This window comes from Pelobates fuscus, chromosome 1 (assembly GCF_036172605.1).
Source record: "Pelobates fuscus isolate aPelFus1 chromosome 1, aPelFus1.pri, whole genome shotgun sequence".
Classification (NCBI taxonomy): Eukaryota; Metazoa; Chordata; class Amphibia; order Anura; family Pelobatidae; genus Pelobates; species Pelobates fuscus.
In genome coordinates this window covers 161242923-161266679 of record NC_086317.1, presented here as the reverse complement: position 1 = coordinate 161266679, position 23757 = coordinate 161242923, and the positions used below count along the sequence as shown (strand labels likewise).

General features: G+C 39.3%; 1 protein-coding gene across 4 annotated transcripts in view; it reads left to right on the top strand.

The window, feature by feature from the left end:
• The window catches only part of TMCC2 (transmembrane and coiled-coil domain family 2), a 112545-nt gene that overhangs the window by 70224 nt on the left and 18564 nt on the right, over positions 1-23757 (top strand). For 3 of the 4 annotated variants that reach the window (XM_063451418.1, XM_063451407.1, XM_063451436.1), the window contains one exon: positions 19494-19757. In XM_063451418.1, coding sequence (XP_063307488.1) covers positions 19494-19757 — 264 coding nt within the window. Of the gene's footprint in view, positions 1-15267; positions 15331-19493; positions 19758-23757 lie in introns of those variants that run through there. The other variant, XM_063451428.1, reaches the window with a different exon arrangement.

Below are 23757 nucleotides of genomic sequence, written 5' to 3'. Positions count from 1 at the left end.
TTGGGGGTGTCAGCGCAGGCAGGATCTGATCTGATCTTTAAATTTTATTAACACTGAAGTACTGCTTCATGAAGGCACTGCTTACCTGAGCAGGAGGGAGCTGTGAACAGAACTGGCAGGCACCTGAATGCCTAACATGGTTAGAGATGTGGATTGAATGAGGCAGGCGTCCCTCTAGCAGAGTTAGGACACTTACTCACTGGCTGGCTGCACCCTATACTCAACATGCAGAGGTACATGCCATATGCACTCCGCTGCTGGTTCCACAGGCAGACACCACTGCATGTTGAGTATGGGTTGGAGCCAGCAAGGGAGTAAGTGTTCTGCCGCCGGCCATGCTACATGTGTGTTTTATTTAATCTTATTAAAGGGATCCTATAGTGCCAGGAAAACAAAGCTGTTTTCCTGGCATTATAGATTTCTAAGGTGCCCCCCTCCCGCGGGGCTGAAGGGCTTAAAACCCCTTCAGTCACTTACCTGAATCCAGCGCTGAGTTTTCTCTGTGCTGGGTCGGGTTACGCCGACGTATGCTGGCGGGGGAGACCTAATGCGCGGCAATGGCCGAGCTCGCATTAGGATTTCCCCATCGGAAAGCATTAATCAATGCTTTCCTATGGGGGAAAAATCTGACGCTGGAGGTCCTCATGCACAGCGTGAGGAGGTCCAGCTTTATGTAACAGACCAAACAGACCCTCTGGTGGCTGTCTGGGTAGACTGAGCTGTCTATTTGAGGAGCCATTTGCTTCAATGTACGTGTTTTTGCTGTACTAATATTCAAAGGAGCAGAACACATTTTTATCACAGAGAGACATATAAAAGGATCACTATAGTGTCAGGAAAACAAACTTGTTTTCCTGACACTATACAACCCTTAGGTTTCCCCCCCTCCCCCCCCCCCCCCCCCCCCCCCTCAGGGACCCCCTCGCTTGGCACTGAAGTGGTCAAAACCCTTTTAGTTACTTTAATCCAGCGCAGGACTCCCTCTGCGCTGGTGATCTCTCCTCCCCGCCGATGTCAGCTCCCAAGTGGAGCGGAATGCGCATGCGCGGCAAGAGCTGCGTGCGCATTCAAACAGTCAATAGGAAAGCATTTCTCAATGCTTTCCTATGGACATTCTGCGCTCTGAGTGCGATTTTCGCATCCAGCGTTGCAGAAGCGCCTCTAGCGGCTGTCAGGAAGGCAGCCACTAGAGGCTGGATTAACCCTGCAATATAAACATAGCAGTTTCTCTGAAACTGCTATGTTTACACCTGAAGGGTTAAAACCTGGGGGACCTGGCACCCAGACCACTTCATTGAGCTGAAGCGGTCTGGGTGACTATAGTGTCCCTTTAAAGATAATAGTTCACAAAAAAACAAAGTTAAAAACATAACAGAAAACAAGAATGCTATACAGTAGTTTATTTTTTTTCCTGCAAAAAAAAAAACTGTTGGGGTGCTGACCCTATGGACAAGCTCAGTAGAGGTAAACTCAAGAGGCAGCAATTGCCAAGAACACCTGCCTTGCAAAGACTTCTCAAATAGCTGCATTGGGAAGTTTGTGATTGGACAGGCATAATGTCTGGGCGGGGTTAGAATGGGAGGGTTTGCAAAGGCTTTATACAAGAGAAATGTGCAGGTTCATGCCACACTAATTACTTCAGTGCACTGTAGTGATTATGGTGCTTGCAGTGTTCCTTTAAAGAGGAAGCTGCCAGTTTGATTTACATTGTCAGAGAAAAGGAACAGGCTCTGTGCACCAAAACCACTTCATTATTGTGAAGTGTTATTGGTTTGTTGAGTGTCCTTATAAGTAGGGACAGTTGGAAGATATGCATTGTATCTTATCTAGCAGTGTCCATTGATCATGTTGTGCTTTGTGAAAATTTGTTTTCTAGTTAGCGCATGAGATTGTGCACAAATTGTGCCCTGAAAGTACAATATGAGCCTATTTCCACATGAAAGGTAAATTGTGTGTCACTTTTCACCTGAAGTTTAAACCAAGGTCACTGAGCACTACACAAGTTAGGTGGGAAAAAGATTAATAATTATTTTACACTGCTGATGTCATATGGTAACGCGAGTAAGAGTGCACCTGTTTTCAGTACGAAGTAATGCTCTGCAGTAACCTAGATGGTTGGTAGTAGGTGTTCACTTTTGTATACATTTCCAAATATGTGAGGGGTGTGGGCTGTATTCTGTACCCACGGGATTCTAGTGCATAGGTGAAAGGTGGGTAACCTCGGATTCTGGATATATCCCAATGTACTCTGAGAGTTGTGTGAGTGGACAGGAAGAGGCAGCAGAGTCCTGGCATGTGAGTAATGTGATCATATTACCCATACTCGTCACCATTTCACCAGCTGTTCCTTACCCCCACCTCCCAGGGTGACACACAGATGGTGTCAGTGAATAAACCTTTCAGAATGGAATGGGGAATACATTACTAAATTAACATGAATTTTATAAAGCTGACAGTGGACACAAGTACCCTTGTAAGGCTTGTCGTGGGACTCAGTGAGACATAGTGTGTAACACAAGTCAGTATAAACTATACTGTGGGTCCTATCAGATACAAAGTATGCCTGTCCTTCAGCAGATGGCTGTAGTGAGCATTTTGAAAAAAGTGGTTTCATATGTGGAAAGATCAATGCCATTACCAGCCACCGGCGTGGACATTGTGGGCATGATCTCAGGCAACTCACTTTATATTCGCAGTACGTGGGTAAAATATGACATGACTTGTTATTTTTTATTTTTATTGAATGAGCAGAAGTGGTGATCCATGATGTAGTCACTCCTCTCTAGGTTGTGTTTGGTATTATTCTGTACAGTGGCTTTTTCATTTGGCACAATTATGACTTGCTGCAGGATGTAATTTATTTGTTCCCCATTGCTCTGTAACAATTATTAAAGGGACACTATAGTCACAAAAAATGTTTTAGCTTAATTAAGTGTTTTTTGTGTATAGATCACTTTGTTTATGAAGCCCTAGGCACACCTCCCTTCATGTGACTTTCTCAGCCTTCCTAAACACTTCCTGTAAAGAGTCATCTAATGTCTATAGTCCCTTTATTGCAAATTCTGTTTAATTTAGAATTTCTTATCCCCTGTACTGTTAATAGCCTGCTAGACTCCGCAGGAGCCTCCTTTATGTGATTAACGTTCAATTTCAAAGCAGGAGATAAAAACTTAAGTAAGTTTACAAATGATTGAAAACCACTTTTTTATGCAGGCTATGTGAGTCACAGCCAGGAGAGGTGTGGCTGGCGCTGCATAAACATAAACAAAAGTGATTTAACCCCTTCAGGACCGCTGACGGTTCAGGACCGTCAGCGGTAAAACGTGCGTTTGGACCGCTGACGGTCCTGAACCGTCATAGCGAAAAACGGGCTGCGGGAAGCGATCAAAGATCGCTCCTGCCAGTATAACGCTGTTACTATCTGCCAGACATCCCAGGCAGATAGTAACAGCCAATTGCGGCGTGTGAGCGATCCGCGATCGCTCACAATTGGCTGCTGTTAAAGTGGGTGTTACAAACACTCACTTTGACAGTGATCTCTGCCCCTCTCTCCTCTGTAGCGTTTTGTGAGGCGAGAGAGACAGAGATCGTTATAGTTTGTTGCAGCAGAAGTGTTCCAGAGCTTTATACAGTATCTAAAGTGAATTAAAAAAAATCAGTTTTAACCCCTTCCCTGACAGATCTGTTACAGCAGTGCATTTGTACTGTCTGTATTTAGTTTTTTGCCCTTAAAGGGTTAAATTTGTTTTAAAAATCTGTGTCTTGGTCTGTCTTGGTCTGTATTAGTCAGTCAGTTTCCTTCCCCCAAATCTCCATTAGATTTTTGTGACAGGAGTTAGTTTAGGGATTGCTGTGTAGTCTGTTTTAGTAAAAAAAAAAAGTATACAATTTTTTTTGTGTGTTTGTAATTTGTTTTAGTCGTGTGTAAAACATGCAGCGTATGTATAACTTGCAGGAGGCATATGCCTTATTGGCGTCAGACTTTGATGCCACTGACACTGCGTCAGATTTTGACCCAGGTCAGTTTTCTGACACGTCTAGTCAAGACGACATGTCATCTGTGTGTGAGCCGGCTGAAGAAAGAAGCTGTGCTTCCTCTGCTACGCCGAATGTGGAGGAGGACTGGGTACCTCCACAGTTAGCCGAGCCCAACTTCCCCCCTTTTAGTGCCAACGCAGGCATTAATGTTAATGTGGATGGCTTCTCCCCAATGCAGTATGTAGAACTATTTTTAGGGGATACCATCTGGGAGGAGATTGCTTCCCAGACTAACTTGTATGCACACCTATACATGGGGGGTATCCCTGTACTCGGGAGATGTTGTTGAACACATATTGGGGTGTTGTTTGGCAGTGACATATAACAGGATCTGTTAATTCATGCCTAAAGTACAATGTGTGTGAAAAAACCTGAAAAATATTTACTAACTCAATGTTTGACAAAGCCTGGTGGTAGAATTAGTGCATGGAAAGTGTTAAAATACCACCATGTGAAATACCCTAGGGTGTCTACGTTTCAAAAATATATGGTTTTATGGGGGTAAAATACATTGGTCGGCTTCTAAAATGTTCCAAATAGGACATGCATGCAGGTTGACTACATGTCAAAATTCCAAGCTGGGAAACTGATATGCGCACCTGCCAAATGTGGCCTTTTACCCCGACAACCCGACACACCTATACATGGGGGGTATCCCTGTACTCGGGAGATGTTGCTGAACACATATTGGGGTGTTGTTTGGTAGTGACACCTAACAGAATCTGTGAATTTATAGCTGAATTGCAATTTATGTGAAAAAAAAATAAAAAAAATAAACTACCTATGCAAAGTTTGACAAAGGTTTGTGGTAAAATGGCTGCATATAAAGTAACCAAATAATCTTAGATGAATACCCTGGGTTATCTAGTTTAAGAAAAATATATACATGTGGGGTGTTTTTTGAAGATTTATGACATAACAGTGTTACAATGTCACTATTGATACATTTGAAAAATGTACATTTTGAAACAGCAATTTCCTACTTGTACTTATAGCCCTAAAAATTGCAAATAAAAGCAAAAAAACACATAAACACTGGGTGTTTTTAAACTCAGGACAACATTTTGAATCTATTTAGCAGTTTGTTTCATTCGATTTTGTAGATGAGTAAAAGATTTTTTAAGTAAAAGTCAAAAAAATTAGTTTTTTAAAAAAATTTTCACCATATTTTATTATAATTTTTTAATTAAATTATATGACATGATAAAAATAATAGTATGTAAAGAAAGCCCTTTTTGTCCTGAAAAGAACAATATATAATTTGTATGGGAACAGTAAATGAGAGAGCGGAAAATTACAGCTAAACACAAACACCACAAAAGTGTAAAAATAGCTCTGGTCCTTAACGTACAAACATCGCAAAAACAGTCCGGTCCTGAAGGGGTTAACTCCGAAAATGGCAGATAATCGAGCAGCAAGACTTGAGAGGCATGATCTATACATAAAAACTGCTTCAATAAATTAAAGTTGTTTTGGTGACTAAGTGTCCCTTTACGTTTCCTTTGTCATGGTTTTTGTTCTTTGCTGCTGAACAAAATCTACAATTCATAGTGTATAATGTGCGTATTAATAGCATCTTAAAAAATATGGTTATTATTTAGCCTAACCATTGCCTAACTCACACTGAGTGACATAGTAAATCAAGTTTAAATATCAAATGTTTAAACAGTTATTTTTAAATTCTGCCAAGAAAAAACTGTTACAGTCTTGTATTAAATAATAAAGTAGCCTGGGTGCAGTGATCATATTCTTGTAACCCTAGAATGTTAAACACTGCAGTTTTTAAGAAATGGCAATTTCAGAAGCTTAAAGGGACACTCCAGGCACCCAGACCACTTCTGCCCATTGGAGTGGTCTGGGTGCCAACTCCCACTACTCTTAACCCTGCAACTGTAATTATTGCAGTTTTTTATAAACTGCAATAATTACCTTGCAGGGTTAACTCCACCTCTAGTGGCTGTCTACTAGACAGCCACTAGACGGCACTTCCTGATTCATAGCAAAGATTTTCTTTGCTAGAGCATCGCTGGACGTCCTCACGCTGTGTTTTTTGAATAGAGACACGATTAGTGCTTTAGTGTTCATTTAATGTGGTTTTGTTAATTAAGGTAGATTTAGTGCTGCTTTCTGCCTTTTATTTTATTAAATCTTACTCTGTTTCAGCCACTACTTTTCTGTGGATGATAGGCGTGAACAGCAACAGTGCCATTCGTAACTGCTGAGCGCAAAAGATGTGTCATACTTACAATATCCCTCCCAGTAAATGCTATTGTTGTAAATGATTTTATCATACAGGCATAAGTGTGTAAAAAATGAATTTGCCTGTAATAAACATTTGCAGGGTTATTCACTGAAGTGGGAATTGTTGTGAATTCAAGGAAAATGTCAATATTTAGGCCAAACTCACAAGATAGCGGACTTGGTGATTTTTTTTTTTCCTAGTTCAGCTATTAAGGCCTGAAACTTGAAACCCACTTTGAATTCAATTCAAATTTCAGATACTTCACATGTTGGCAAATAACCTTGTGTGATTTTGTCTTATTCAGTCGTTAGAGGATATTTTCCTTGCAGAAATTTAGAATGTTAATTAACTCTACTTGGCAATAAGTCATATGCTTTAGGTATGAACTCGAAATTTGGCTTAGGAAAATACTAGCCCTAAAGTTTGTATAATCATTTAAATGACAACAAGAAGGACCGGTACGCTTTACTTCTAATTTAAGAATGACAATGTATATGACCATTAGCAAACCTTTAAAGGAACACTCCAAGCACCATAACCACTAAAGCACACTGTTATGGATATAATGCCAGGATTGTGCTTTCGCCCTCCCCCCTTTTGTGGTTTTAGTGCCACGATTGTCCTGCCTCCCCCCCCCCCCTCCATGTAAGTGGTCTAGTTATTTGTATTTCACAACTTAACTGAGATCTGCTGGGCACTAATCACTTCCTCCACTGAGAGAGAGAAGCTCTTGCAAGGAGCTTCCGTTAGCTCTCCTGAGCTAAGTCCTCAAGACCTCAAGATACACAGATACCATCACTGACACACGTGCAGATACACAGACAGACAGATACAAAAAATGAAACGTGCAGATACACAGATACACACTGACCACATATAGATACACACATACACACAATGAGAACATACAGATACACACACTGACATACATGCAGATACAAAGATACACACTGACTACATATAGATACATACAATTAGAGTATACAGACACACACACTGACACACATACAGACACACAGATACACAACCTGACACACATGCAGATACACACACAAACATATATATATATATACACACTGACACATACACACAGATATACACACACCGATAAAATACAGATACACAAAGTGGCAACATACAGATACACACACACACATACTGACACATAGAGACACACACACTGACAAAACAGACAGACATACTAAAATTCACACATACACGCTGACATACTGGAACAAACACACAGCCAGACACAATGACACACATACATATCGACATACTGGCACACATACACACACACACACACACACACACACACAGAAACACTGGCTTACACAGACAGACATACTGAAACATACATACACACAGACATTTACATACACACATACAGATTCACACACACACACACAGACATACACAGACAGTCATGCTGACACACATACATACTGACACACTGACAGACATGCTGACACACATACATACTGACACACTGACAGACATACTGACACACACACACATACTGACACACTGACAGACATACTGACACACACACAGACACTGATACACACATGCAAAATTTACAATTTTATAACCCTCTAGTTTTTTACCTTTTGCTGGAGGGATGGCTTCCCTGGGGTCCAGTGTGCTGGCTAGGGTGGCTGGCAGTCAAGCTCCCGACCTGGCGCCCTCCTCACTGCCTCTTCCAGAATGCCTGGTCCTCCTACCTCCTCTGTTTCTGTGGGAGGAAGTGGCCAGCCGTCACTTCCTCCCAGCCGGCTGCTGAAAAGCAAGGGGCCCTGCTGACATAGCAACAATTTATATGGGGATTGGCAATCCCAAATTGTTGTGGGCAGAGGGCAAACAGGGCAGCTGCATTGGGCCCCCTAGCAGTAACAGACTCTGGGACATTTGCCCCATTTGCCCCGCGTTAAAAACAGCCCTTTTGGGTGTGCTTGGGCACTCGTGGTTACATAACCACTACAGTGGATTGTAGTAGTTTTGGTACTTTCTTTAATAAAGATGGCCACATGTGAAGTGCTGCTTAGGGTGTGCATTTTCCATAGATTAGATGAGTCCCTACCTCCAGATGGCAGCATATTGCTAAGGAACAGTGTGTGAAATGCCTATTACTGGGACATGACCGTCTCCAACAATAGCTACATTCCCTTTTTGCAAAGGTGATGGTGCTTAGAGAACCCTAAGCCTACTGCTCTGAGAGTAGCTTATGGCTACAGAGATTTGGAAAAATCATAACTCTAAGAAAACCAGGCAGAGCTGTTACTCAGGCAGCTAAACCGCTTAGTTACGACTGCCCAACTTAATTTTGTCCAAATATTTCATGTGGCATCGGAACTTTCTCTCTAGCCCTAAGCAGTAAACTGTGCTTTGTGTAAATTGATAGCACTCAGCTTATGGCTGGTATCAGGTTTTTTTTTTTTTTTCTTTTTTTTTTTTAGTTCTGCTCATCCTAATTGATGAGTGCTTTTTGGAAATGTATCCTGTAGACTAGAATGAGACACCCCTGATTAGAAGCAGCACTTAAGTGTGAATTGTCAGGAGTACAAAGTCAATTTAAAATTTTAGTTCACAACAGTGAAACTCAAAACTATTTTCAGAATTTGGCTATTATGTCCTGAAATGAAATCCCAACAATTCACACATGGATGAATGACCTTGAGAGTGAATATTCTGAAACCTCAGGGTTTATGTGTGCAGTAACTCACTAAAGCTAGTCTAACGTGCAATGTACCAGAGTCTAATCGATCTGTAGGGACTCAAAGTCCCAGTGACCTCTATAGATTTATAACTTACTGATGTGATAGCAATTGATTAGTAGTGCATCCTGGGATTGGACCTTTCCCTGCCTGTTTACAGAGAGCTGTACTGTGATTTAGTCCCTTTTGCTGTTTTGTTCATTCTTTCTTTGACGAGACCAAATCTTCTCTCTTTGGTTAATCCTTACCTTTGGGGTCACTATGAGGGAGGGCGAGGAAGAGATGCCTTTTGTGGGGGTACTTGGCCAGGCTTTGTGCACCAATCCATTGGGACTCTTGTTGCCTGAAGTGTTTCCAACTGAGGCTGGGCCAGTGAAAATGCAGACTGTATTTCCTCTCCTGGAATCCAGTGTAAGTATGATCATTAAAGAACAGACTTAAGGTTATATTTTGATGTTTTTGTTTGAAGTGTGGTTCCTATAGGACAAGATAGAAATCATGTTGTCTGTAATGTTAAAATGGCTGTGTTCCATTTATGAAAGTTATATTTTCTTGAAGTCTTGTTGTTTACCTCGAATAACTTGATATGTTTCTGAACGCTAAGTTAGTGTCTCTTTCTCTAGTGCCACCTCTTTCCCACTGCCTGTCTCACTTGGTGTTCTCCAAGGTTCTTGGTCCTCTTTTATTCTCCATCTACACTGCCTCTCTCAGTCACCTTATTAATATTATTGACTTAATTACCATCTATATGCTGTCAATACTCAGATTCCTCTCCTCCCTTTACCTCTTCCCTGCTCTTCTGGACCGCATCACAAACTGCCTCTCTTTCATCTCTAACTGGATGTCTTCTAAAACTTAATTTTAAGACTGAACTCATCTTTCCTCCCTCAAATATTCCTTCTCCACCAATCTCCATACTAGTCAATGGGACATGAATTACCCCAACGGCTCAAACTTAATGCCTTGTGTTACCTCTGACTCCAGTCTGTCTCCAAATCCTGTATCTTCCACCTTCAAAATATTTACCTCATTCACCCTTTTCTAACTCAGCAATACTGGATTTATTTTTTACCTGTGGCATAATATCCCACCTGCAGGTTTTGATTGTTCTCATGTTCCTTATTTGTAATAAATGTGTGTGTGTGTGTGTGTGTGTGTGTGCATATATATTTCTCTTTTTCATCTATTATATATATATATATATATATATATATAATAGATGAAAAAGAGATGCACTCTGTGGTCTTTAGAAGAAATCACTGGTATTTAATATCCAATACAATTACATAAATCCGATCGACGCTTCGACCTCTTCAGGTTTTCCTCAAGATCTACATGAAAGGGTGAGTGCCACTATACCTGTGTATATATATATATATATGCCTTATATTGTAGGTCCCACTCTGCAACAATCTCTAGTTAGGTGGTAGCTTGGACCCAAGGTTTCCCATCAAATTATCGCCCAGAGCATAACACTGCCTCTACGGCCAACCTTCTTCCCATAGTGCATCCTGTTTCCATCTCTTTGCCAGGTAAACGACGTAAACGCAGCCGGCCATGCACCTGATCTAAATGATTCATGAGACCAGGCAACCTTTTTCTATTGTTCCATGGCCCAGTTCTGATGCTTACGTACCTATTGAGGGCAATTTCTGTGGTGGACAGTGGTCATCATAGGTGCTCTGATGGGTTTGCGGCTATTCAGCTCCATACGCAACAATGCACTTTGTGTTCTGACACCATTCTATTATGGCCAGCATATCGATTTTCAGCTACACTAGCTCTTTTGTATGGTGCAAACAGATGGGCTAGCCTGGGCTCTCCAAATGCATCATTGAGCCTTGGGTGCCCATGATTATGATACCTGTTCACAGGTTGTCCTTTCTCACAACACTTTTGGTAGGTGCTAACCACTACATGCAGGGAACACCCCACAAGACTCTTAATTTTAGAGATGCTCTGGCCATCCCTATATGGACCTTGTCAAAGTCACTCAGATATTTTCGCTTGCTCATTTTTCCTGCTTCTAACACGTGAAATTCCAGAAATGACTATTCACTTGCTGCCTAATATATCCTATCCTTTGAAAGATGCCATTGTAAAGATATAATCAATGTTAGTCAAGTCACCTTTCAGTGATTTTAATGTTGTGACTGATCTATATATATATATATATATATATATACATGTGTGTTGAAATGCTTAAAAAATAAAATGCCCCATCTACTTGTCCTGGCACAACATTTCGAATTAGAAAGTACAGGGACCCTGCTTAGAGCTGGATATTGATAAGGTTATTCACTAAACTCTGAAATTTTCCAGGTTGGATCTAAAACATAGACACATACAATATGACGGCAGATAAGAACCATTTGGCCCATCTAGTCTGCCCAATTTTCTAAATACTTTCATTAGTCCCTGGCCTTATCTTAAGTCTAGGATAGCCTATCCCACACATGCTTAAACACCCTCACTGTGTTAACCTCTACCACTTCATTTGGAAGGCTATTCCATGTGTCCACTACCCTCTCTGTAAAGTAATACTTCCTGAAATTATTTTTAAACTTTTGCCCCTCTAATTTAAGACTATGTCCTCTTGTTGTGGTAGTTTTTCTTCTTTTAAATATAGTCTCCTCCTTTACTGTGTTGATTCCCTTTATGTATTTAAATGTTTCTATCATATCCCCCCTGTCTCGTCTTTCCTCCAAGCTATACGTGTTAAGTTCCTTTAACCTTTCCTGGTAAAAGAAAAACTGAGACCAAAATAGCTGTTCTGGAAAAATACTCCTGCTTTGATAGTCGTAAGTGTCTATTTTTTCCATTTGGATTTAATTTGCAAATATATGGAGTTTAGTGTCACCGACTTTCTGGCCAGACCTACCATCACATAGTGCATTTGTAGACACAGTGCCCACTGATTCCCCATAAAATACAGGTCTGCATCCACAGTACATTAGCTAAGCATATGTCACCATGTGTACCAAGTCTTCTTGGAGTACAAGCTACTACGATGTATATATACTCCAAGAAGACTTTTGTACTCTTGTACTCCAAGAAGACTTTTGTAGTGCCCGGTGCTGGTTGTGGCAAAGGTAGATATGGGTGTAGAACAGCTTTGAAACAAGACTTAGGAAAATATGCAAAGCCAGTGAACCAATCATGGACAGCTGTTTTATTGTTAATGCAATTCATAGAGGCTTGGCAGTACTTGCGAAGCAAAAACCAAAAAGGTATGGTGGGGGGGAAATTGTGCCATAATTTTTTTGGTTTTTACTTCCCAAGTACTGCCAAACCTCAATAGCAAGCCAGTAACCAACCTTATGTTGATAATTTGCATTAACAATGAAAAAGCTGTCCATGCGTGGTTCACTGGCTTTGCATCTTTTCCTAAGTTGTGTTTCAAAGCTGTTGTATACAGCAACACAGACTAATTTGCATATGCCCACCCAGAATCCTTTGCAGTAATAAAAGCAAGTCTTATGGCTTGACTGGTGTGCAGATTTTTGTTTAACGTATTAACTATTTTAATAACCGTTTTTTTCCCACCATAACTTTTTTTTTAATATATATATATATATATATATATATATATAAATAGATATTACATAAATAATTACATAGATATACACGTAGGATTTAAATACATATACATATGTGTGTATATATATATATATATATATATTTAAATTCTACGTGTATATTTATGTAATCTTTTAACATAATTAAGTCATTTTATAAATTATAATTTGAGGGACCAGCCTGACAACCCAGGCAGCAAGTCCAGAAAATTTAATTTGCAAGTCCTATGTTTATCCCTGTTTCATTCCAAAACACCATAACACCTGGACATGGGGGTACTATTGTACTTGGGAGACTTCTCTAAACACAAATATGTGTGTTATAAAACAGTAAAAGTTATCACGGCGATATCATCGCCAGTAAAAGTGCAGTTTTTGTGTAAAAAATGCAAAAAACAAATATGAACGCCGATTTTGGCGAGTGTTTGTGACTAAGTGGCTACTAAAAAACACTGGACATACCCTATTTTGAATACCCTGGGTTGTCTAATTTTTCAAATGGTATGCCATGGTGGGGTTAATTTTCATTTCTAGGCTGCCATACCATCTCAAAGGCAAATTTCAATTTGCAAAAATAGAAATGGGCAAATCTTATATTTGACCCTGTAACTTTCCACAACACCATAAAACCTGTACATAAGGGGTACTGTTGTACTCATGAGACATTACTCTACACAAATATGAGTGGTTTAGAGCATTAACATGTATAATACTGATGATCTCATCAGTGAAAGGGCAGTTATTTGGGAAAAATGCAACAACAACAAAAAAACAAATATAAATGCTAATTTTGGCCAGGGTTTGTGACTAAGTGGGCTGGACATACCCCATTTTGAATACCCTGGGTTGTCTACTTTTACAAATAGTATGCCAAGATGGGGTTAATTTTCATTCCTGGGCTACCATATGACCTCAAAGGTAACATAAGCCCAGCAAATCAATTTGGCACATTTCAGTCTAAAAGGGAAAAGCCCTATATTTGACCTGTAAGTTTCCAATAACTGATAAAACCTGTAAATGGGGCATACTGTGGTACTCGTGAGACATTGCTCAATACAAATATGTGTAACAGTATTATGACATTCACAGTTAAAACTTGAAAAATAACACATTTTCTTAATTTCTCATACATTTTTTGATTTTATTCATATTAAATTGTTTCATATAGAAATATTTGATATGAAATGAAAGCCTTGTTTCTCCTAAACAAAAGGATATATAACAAGTGTGGGTGCACTTAATATGAAAGAGGTGAATTATGGTTGAACACCATATAGTGCAAATTCCATGTTTTGTTTTGATCACAACTTGTACAATTAGCTCCGTCCTTAAGGGATTAAAGCATTGAAAATGTGAGCCCCCAAAAAGGAAAAATACTTCATTCCCAAGGATAAGTTCACATCATCACATGGAATGATTTGAATTTAGTATTTTTATTTATTTTTATTATTATTATTATAGCGGACCAACGGTGAAAAATATGAGTTTGTACACAGTTCATTTCACTGTTCAGTGAACCAGGATGTGTTTTAACCTAGAAATGATAATGACGAGAGTTAAAGTTCACATCATCATTAAGGAGGACATCCTCTAAGCTTCCCTAAACATAAAAAATGCCCTATAGTATACCCCCGAAGTGTCCACATTTGCAAATCTATGCCTTTATCAATGCTCTACATTTAAAATGTAGAAGGTAATAATTTGAAAGTGTAACATTACAAAAACAGTATGCTGAGTGGTATTACTGTATTCGAAAGATGTAACTGAGCACAGATTGTATTTTTTGTCTATAGTAAAACACATCAAGATTACAAAATGTGTTAAAAAAAAAAGTGGTACGCAGTCAAAATAAGCAAAAAACGAAATTCCATAAATTTTAAAGACATTGATGAAAAAAATACACCATATGAGATACCCCAGGATGTCTACACTTGGTAGATAACTCAGTTTGTCCTAATTCCAAATTTTAAAACTAAAATGCACCTATGAGTGTATGTGTCACAATAACAACCTTTTTTTTCATCCCATTAAAGCAACACTCTGGGCACCATAGCAATTTAATAAGTTGTTATGGTGCCAGGGGGTCCGCAACACCCGGTTTCCATTGGGGGTTAAACCATTAACAAACTATTTCACTCCAAAGTGTTGAATTTGGCTACGAATTGCCCATCTAATTCCACATCTATTCAAGACTTCACACATATCAAATGAAAATCTCACAACGAATAATAATAATAACGATGAATATTACAGATGAACATAATTGGTAGGGGTTTTTAAGATGCACTCTGAGGATTTCTCATTGTAGTTAAACAGGGCTTTGAAGCAGAGCTCAATCATAAGACTGCTAGTACCATAATCACTCCAATAAGCTGAAGTGGTAGTGGTGCCTAAAGTATCCTTTAAAGTCTATGTTTTTAACCCTTAAAGTTTTGCAACTATAATGTAACAATACTGCCGTGCTGTTAGCTTTCCTTAGTAAGTCACTAAAATTGTATCTCCATTACCCAGCTTCTACGGTACTATTTTCACCCTACTGTAAAAAGGGGAAGTGGGCATGTTTCTGCCTTCACAGCTAAAACTCACTTATTTTTGCAATAACTTCCTCAGTTCTCTGTAACTCTTCTCTTAGCTCATCTTTGTTTAGCCATGCCAGGATGCCTCTTGCTGTAGATAGCAATGTCCAGATTCTCAATAGGTCGGACACTCCCTGTTAATGTAATCAAATGGTCTGGAAATGAAGAGGAGACTCTCTCAGGTACTAGGGTTAAATAGATTCAGTTAATATTAGTCACAGCTTATTTATAAAATTGTAGTTCCTATTCTGTAGGATTGTATGTTTTTATATATCATAAGTGTTTGACCATAGCACTACATATGTTGTATGAATAACACTTCTTGTAATTTGGACTGGCTAAGCATTATGGGAACAACAGCTGAATGAACTGATTGGATGCCACAGGTATATGTAGCCTTTTGATAATTATTGTACTTGTGTGTTTTGTTTATTTTTCCATTTGTCTGTCAGTGAGGACATTATTAATTTGAGTAAACAGATCACCATTTTTTATGATACATGTTTTCCAATAATTTATTTTTGTCCTTCTCTTTATTTCGGTTCCTTACAACATACTATTTTTTGGGGGTTATCACTGACTGTATAGAGAGAGAGAGTCACGCATTGTTGAAAAAAAAAATAATGGTATATTTTTGGATCTGAAAAATCAGTTTCAGCCATACTATCATAAAAGTTTCAGATTTTATGTTAATGCTATTTTTTCACTCGGTAGTGGAGGAAACATCTGTGGTAGAAATTGTTTTGTGGTTAAGCTTCATGGGGCTTTAATTCCATCTCAATGTCTGTTTTATAGACTTTGTAGTTGCCAGCAGTTCTGCACATTACTGTCCTAATGTGTTAGAGCCAGAATATGTGTAATAAATGCATAACAGCTACCTGAGCTCCTCCAGTCAAATGCCTGATATCAGGTCTACTCAGTCTGGAAAATAAAGCACCTCTAGTGGTTGTCAGGAAGATAGTACATTTATTAAGAGGACAGTGAATTTTAAAATTTTTGGCCTTAAATTGTAAATTTACTTTCAATTCACTTGCAGTTCCTGACATTTCTATCTGCACTGAACAACCCTGTTTAAGTAGCACTTTAAATCAAATATAGTTAATATAGTTCTATAGTTGTTAGTTATAAATACATCAGTTGTAAATTGACATTTCTCTTATTTAGCTTAAAGGAATAATATAGTCGCCCAGACCACTTCATTTTAATGAAATGGTCTGGGTGCAGTGGTCATGTCATTTTAACCATACAAAGTGAAACCTTGTTAGAAACTGCAATGGTTATATCTAGATTTCCATGGGAATAGGGCCCTCAACTCCTCCTGTTTTCGTTTGTCATATTTTATGTTGTCTCTGTATTGTAAAACATGCTATTGTAGAGAAACATCATACATTTCCGTTTAACCCCTTAACCCCTTAAGGACCAAACTTCTGGAATAAAAGGGAATCTTGACATGTCACACACGTCATGTGTCCTTAAGGGGTTAAGGACACAGGACATGTGTGACATGTCATGATTCCCTTTTATTCCAGAAGTTTGGTCCTTAAGGGGTTAAGTGCCTTTCTCTGCAGTCCTCTGGAGATAAGGTAGGAGGCCATCTTGGGCCCAAGCGCACTATGTGTTTGCCGCAGCAGCTATCCTATGTTCATGCTCATCTGTGTTTTTTTGGGGGGTTTTATTGCTTTGCCTTCCGACCTATCGTGTAACTGCAGACTTAGAAATCTTATAGTTTTCCTCAAATCAGGGTTATAGAGCGATAAAATAAGGTAGTAATTTCACGTTGTATCAGAGCTCTCACTGAGTGCGTCATCCGGTCCAGCTGCTTGACTCCACCCTCCCAAGAAGGATGTTTTTAAAGATTAGCAACAGTATTTCTTTGAAATGGGACATTGCATCTATTTTTTTTTATTTACTGGTGAGTATGAGGTTAGAACACAAGGGAATATAAATACTGTACCTTTATAATATTGTAAAGCGCTGTGGAATAAGTTAGTACTATATACATGCCAATGATAATAATAGATTTGTGATGCATTATGTGGCGGTTGATGTGGATTTTATTAGAGACACACTTGTCTGTTCACCTGTACCTCTTTTCCTAATATATAACACTGTAGAATGTGTTGGTGTTTTATAAAGTATAATAATATTTCTAATAACAAAATAAATCCTCCTCTAGTTGCTTTCTTATTGGCAGCCACTAAAGGCGCATCCTTCCCAGTTCGAGTAAAGCTTTGTCTGGAAATCAAATGCAGCTGATAGCATCATCTGCTTGGAGGAGTGTGACATTTGGCTGCGCATGTGTACATCCAATTCATTGCTTCTCTATGAGAATCAATGGATTGGAGAAGATTGCAAAGACGTCAGCAGACGTGCTGATCTCTTTGAAGACAGAGTCCCGGCGCTGGAAAAGAGGTGAGTAAACTTTATTTAATTTTATTTAAAACAAAGGGGCGGGGCAGAAGGGAATCTGTAGTCCTGATATAATGATTTATTATTTTTTTTTTCAGGACTACATATTACCTTTAACCCCTTAAGGACACATGACGTGTGTGACACGTCATGATTCCTTTTTATTCCAGATGTTTGGTCCTTAAGGGGTTAAGAATGTCTCACTTGTCTGTGTAAATGCACTGTAATGTATATTTTTTATATGTGTTCTTTAAACGATAGCTTGGAAATTGTATTTACGGTTTTCAGAATGCAGTAATATAGGCACAAAAAGTGTTTAACAGCTTCCAGTAAGTCTCATGCATCAGTGAACTGGATATCTTGCCAAGATTCTAAAAATACCAAGTGAAAAAAAAAATCTAGTTTTCTAAAGTACATCTTCAAGTACTTTCTACAATGAAGAATATCTGCGAAATCGTGATCTCTTAACAAGACCTTATTTCAAATGGCACTTTCCCAAATGAAGCTGTCACTAACAAGGCTTGGTATCACTTCAAAGAGTATGTCAGTTGTGCACAGCGGTAGCAAATGTATAGATGACCTTCTTGGACTTTTGTGCTATGTCGTCAATAGTGTTTTCAACTTCGGTGACATGCAGACATCCCACAATTCCTGCATAACTCCCACCTGTCCCTGTTTAGGAGGGGCAGCCCATATTTTGGTTCCAACTCTCCCTGTCCCTCTTTTCTATCCTAATGTCGCTCTTTCCATATTGTTTGTGCGCTTGAGTGTGTAACAGAGATTCACAGCGATAATACTCACAATAATGTGTCAGACTGTAAATAAGATACATTGGTTTTGGTTTAAAATTGCATTTTAGGTGCATGAATTGTTTATAGCAAGTCACCTAAAATTTCTCAGAATAGCCACCTGGTCACTCCCACTCACACCCCTAAAATAAAAAGTGTCCCTCTTTGTCCATTTGAAATCATGGGAGGTGTGATACTGCAAATGGAATAGTGGGGTATTGACTGTGTCATTAAGGTCCGTGCTGGTTGAAATGGAAGAGTAATTGTATCTAAAACTGTAAAGTTCATATTTTAATCTGTGCATATGTTGGTGATTTCCATAGCACTGTTTGTTGACTGAACACGTGTATCAGAATGATTTAAAGGGACACTATAGTAACCAAAAAGATTTAGCTTAATGAAGAAGTTTTGATATACTTGATCACTGCTCAGCACTCTGAATCTAGGAGTAAAATCACTTTGTTTATGCAGCCCTAGTCACACCTTCCTGCATGTGATGTGCACAGCCTTCTTAACCCCTTAAGGACACATGACATGTGTGACATGTCATGATTCCATTTTATTCCAGAAGTTTGGTCCTTAAGGGGTTAAACACTTCCTCTAAAGAATAATCTAATGTTTACACCTCATTTATTGCACTTTCTGTTTAATTTAGACTATCTATTTAGAATCGCCTTCTCTGTTAATAGCCTGCTAGACTCTGAAGAAGCCTCCTGTGTGTGATTGCAGTCCAATTTACAATGCAGGAGATACACACTTCTAAAGTAAATTACATCTGTTTGAAATTTAAACCATTTTTTCATGCAGGCTGTGTCAGTCACAGCCAGGAAGGTGTGATTGGGGCTGCATACACAGAAACAAAAGTAATTGAACTCCTTAATGGCAGAAAACTGAGCAGTCAGACTTCAGAGGCATGCTCTATACACCAAAAGGTTTAGGTTTACATTTGTTTAAATAAAACACTTTATACCTGTTCTAAATAAAATGTTCAGTACATTAATGGCCATCGATAGGTAATAAGTTAATCTACAGAAAAGCTTCACCCAAATGTCAGACTTTTAGTCCCACACACTAGAACCATCACAGATGATGATTATTGGCTCCATATTTTGCTATAACCTAATGTTTTCATTCTTTTTACTCATCAGCAAGTGGACAAGGGGGACCTGAGTACCTTGAACCTTCCTCCCAGTGTAGCTCATGGCGGTTCAGAGGGAAACATCAGCCTGGAAGCTCCAGAGGGTGCACCGGACCCTCAACGCACCAAAGCAGCAATGGACCATCTTCACCAGAAGATCCTCAAAATTACAGAACAAATAAAGATAGAGCAAGAGGCTCGGGACGATAATGTGGCAGAGTATCTGAAACTGGCTAACAATGCAGACCGACAACAGGCCTCCCGTATTAAACAGGTACCATGGGGTTTGGCATGCAATAGCTCATTTATGCTATTCAGAAATACAGCAGTATACTGTGAAAATTAAATACCTTGTAAACTAAGACCTCCTCGTTCATTCGTTTAGTTTATTACAAGGAGGGAGCTACCAGCTTGTAATATGTGCAATTAGAAGCTGCCCGCCACTTCCTAACTCCCCCCATGCCCTCGTCATTCTATCAGGGTCAATATAATTTAAATTTCCTGAATGCGCCTACTCGCTATGCCGCGAGTAGGGTCATGTCTACTAAACACCCGCCACTCACTGTTCCCGAAAAAAGCCCCCCCCCCCACCCACACACTCCAAGTAAAGAGGGACCTAGCATATTTTTTAGGGTGAGGGGTGTAGGTAGGGTATAATTTTATTGGGGTGGAGTGATCAGGGGCTTTGGGACACCTAGTCACCTGTGTGTGTGGGGGTTTACATTTAGCCCCCACCTGTCGCCAATGGGTGGACCAGAGAGGGGAGACAGAAGGTCCCCCCCTCCTTTTGTTACTTAGGGCCCCAACCCGCCGCTCATGGGTGGGGCCTGGATGGGAACATTGAGTTTAATAGGCCCCAATCGCGTGTCACAGGTGGGGGTGCGGGCAGGGGGGACACTATGTCCCCCCTGTCACGAACGCACCCTACTCCAAGAGTGTGCGTGATGTAGTTGTGGTGGTGAAAGGGTTAAAGTACACTATTTGTCTGCACTAGACCGGAAATAATGACAAAATCCCCCTTTTTAACACCACCCACACTTAAACATAATAATATAACTATTACTATTTTATTGCTGCCACCACCAAGACAATTTATAAATGGGGTGCCTTGGTCCCCCAGGATAATAATAATAAAACCCACCAAATATTACTTAGTACAATACTTCAGGAATTACAAAAATACTAACTAGTCTCCTCAGGTAACGTGATTCTTAACCAGAGAAAGGCAGAACTTAATAATTGAATGTTTATTAAGAGCAAAAAATGGTCACAGTGCATATAAAAATATATGATAAAAAATTATTTACACCAAGAACAGATAAAAACAAAAAGGATAAAATAACAGAAGTCCTAATTACTCAATTAGGTTTTTCAAAGTACAACTTCTGTCCGGGGGGTCTCTGGCAAGGAAAGATGGTGACTCACTCAAAATTAGATCTTGGCCCCAAGCAAGTACACCACCACCCTTCAGGATCACAGGAGATATAACCTGTGGATTATCACACCTCACCCACTGGTCGAGCCAAGGTGTACCTATAGTGATGCTAAGTGACCACCTCCTTTGTTCCAGAAACAACAAGCCAAATATAAACTTTTGGTTTTATCTCCTCTACTGTACTTGCCACAGAAATAATAATTGCCTCTATGAATTTGTTATTGTTTTCCCATTCCATAGACATGTTGCACGCCCCGCCCACGATCCAATAGGATAGACATCACAACTCCTGCCACACGGTTTAAGTTGTGCAACTCATGTTTAGGCTTAATTAAGAGATTGGGCTTGTCCCATTCCAAATATAATAAAAACGAGGCTTAATTATTAACCTGTAGTTAAGTATTAATGTTTTACTTGGATAAGATATTGGAACACAAGGATCTTCATGAAACTAATCCCATTACCATATCAAAAGGATTGAACTATCCTTTACAAGGTACATGCCAAATGGATGAAGAGACATTCAGACGTTTTCCAAGTGTAGAACCTCACACCTTGAAGAGCCTTAGTTACTTCCCGTCCATATAGTAAAATCCTTTTCACATTCCTATGCCATTCATACTACCCCTTCTGTCATCTGACCTATGTGGGGGTTCCAGCTTCAAAAGATGTCACCCCTGTTGACCTCAGCAATAGCATCTCTGTAATGTGTGCCATTTACTACACAAATTACATTAAAGGATAATATTTCATAGTGTAATAATAAATTATGCACCCTTGCCGTGACACCCCCCTGTTAATTATTTGAATAGGACGGATGGGGGGCTATTTTTTCTTCTTTACAACAGTGAGCAGCTATGCTCCTACTTGTGGTATGGCGAGTAGGGGCAGAAGAGAGATTTAAAAATCCTTTATTCACTAATACACAGCAATTTTTACTTAGTATTAGTAAAGTTTTCTTTCACCCTTTTGGTTGATAGCTCCCTAATACCATGGGAATTAGGGAGCTATTTACTAAGCGGCAGCAAGATGCAACCGCCACACAAATAGGATCGGCATTTCATTCATTCTAATGAAATGCCAATCCCAACAGAAAGTACCGAATGGCATCATAACACGAATGAACAAACTATACTCATTCTGATAGGACCAAATTCGGTAGTTTCACCGGCGTCTAAATGACTGGGCGTTCGGGAATAGTGAAAGGAGACATTGCAATATCATGGAGGAAAGGGTGAGTATTATAGGAAAATTTATTTGACCACAGGAAGTGGGTCAAAGCTGGTCAAGCATAGGAAAAATACATAAGACAAAGTAGTCCCTACTTTGTCTTGTGTTTTAAAGAATACTAGATCATTTAGGAAGAAAAGAAGAACAGATCCTGAGAGAGGAAGCGATTGGGAAAAGGTAAGAAATTTGTCATGACAGTGCCGCTTTAAGTCTGTGTTATTTCTTCAGAAAATTTCATCATTTTCTATTTCAAATAACTATTTTGAACATTTATGTAAAACCAACTCTATGCCTATATAGTTCCTACTCAGGCTTTACACACCATTAGTAGCACTATATTTTATTTTACCTTTTCTAGTTTATTTAGGATGAGGTTCCCAAACCTGCTCACTTCAACCTGGTCTTACACATGATCATTATATTGGCAATTCATTTTTTTTTCCTTATAACTAATCTTTCTCTACAGCTATGATTCCTGCTAGTTTTCAACTTGATTCATCACATTATGTAGGAGTCAGTAAAATTCTGTTCAAAGTGTGATGGTTGTTTGGGGTTTTCCTTACCAGATGCATTATGCATTTCTTGATAATACATTTTAGATGTTACATAATCAACAAATCCTGTAGTTTCCCAAAATGTTGAAGACAGTATTAACAGCAAGTAGCTATACATTAATATTTAGATTACTATGGTAAAATTGCAAACAAATGTATAGCTTATTAGGTTGGGATGGCTATACACACCCCTTCCGACAGTCAGAGTATCCTATGTTAAGTAGTGTGCAGTTGCTTGCTGATTGTATGATGGAGAGACTGTTTAGTCAGTGTCAGAGTACTCATGGGAAGAAATACTTGATAAAGGATGGCTTGTTTACTATATATAAATGTGGCACTGAGCACTTAGAGCAACAGTAATCACAAACATTATATAATAAAAAAAATGAAAAGTCTGGCCGTTTGGGCCTGTTTGGGCAGTTTGTCGGTTTGGGACTAAAACTCCAAAAGCCCCTAAATGAATCTGGCCCTGGGAGGCAGAGGAGAGGAAGTTGGACCACTTAAGTAATAAACCATCTTTTTAACACTTAAAGGGAAAAGGACGCTGATGGACTCCAGGCACAATAGCCACTTTACTGACTTGAAGTAGTTTTGGAATGTGGTGTGTTAACAAGTGTCCTTAAAAGCAGCTTGAAGCAGATAAAGCAATGGTATTATTAAATGATGTAGCCAGTAATGTATAAATACATCCTATGTTAAAATAAGTTAAAGGAGCACTATAGGGTCAGGAACACAAACATGTATTCCTGACCCTATAGTGTTAAAACCACTATCTAGCCCCCTTGGCCCCATTTGCCTCTCTAAATATAGTAAAATCTTACTTGTATTCAAGTCTGAAGTTGCTGCCTCTGCCTGTGAACTTCCTCTGACATCATCAGAAGTGGTGGCCTGATCCAATCATAATGCTTCCCCATAGGATGGGCTGAGACTGACAAGGAGGCAGATCAGGGTAGAGCCAGCACAATTCAGAGACAGCCCTGGCCAATCAGCATCTCCTCATAGAGATGAATTGAATCAATGAATCTCTATGAGGAAAGTTCTGTGTCTGCATGCAG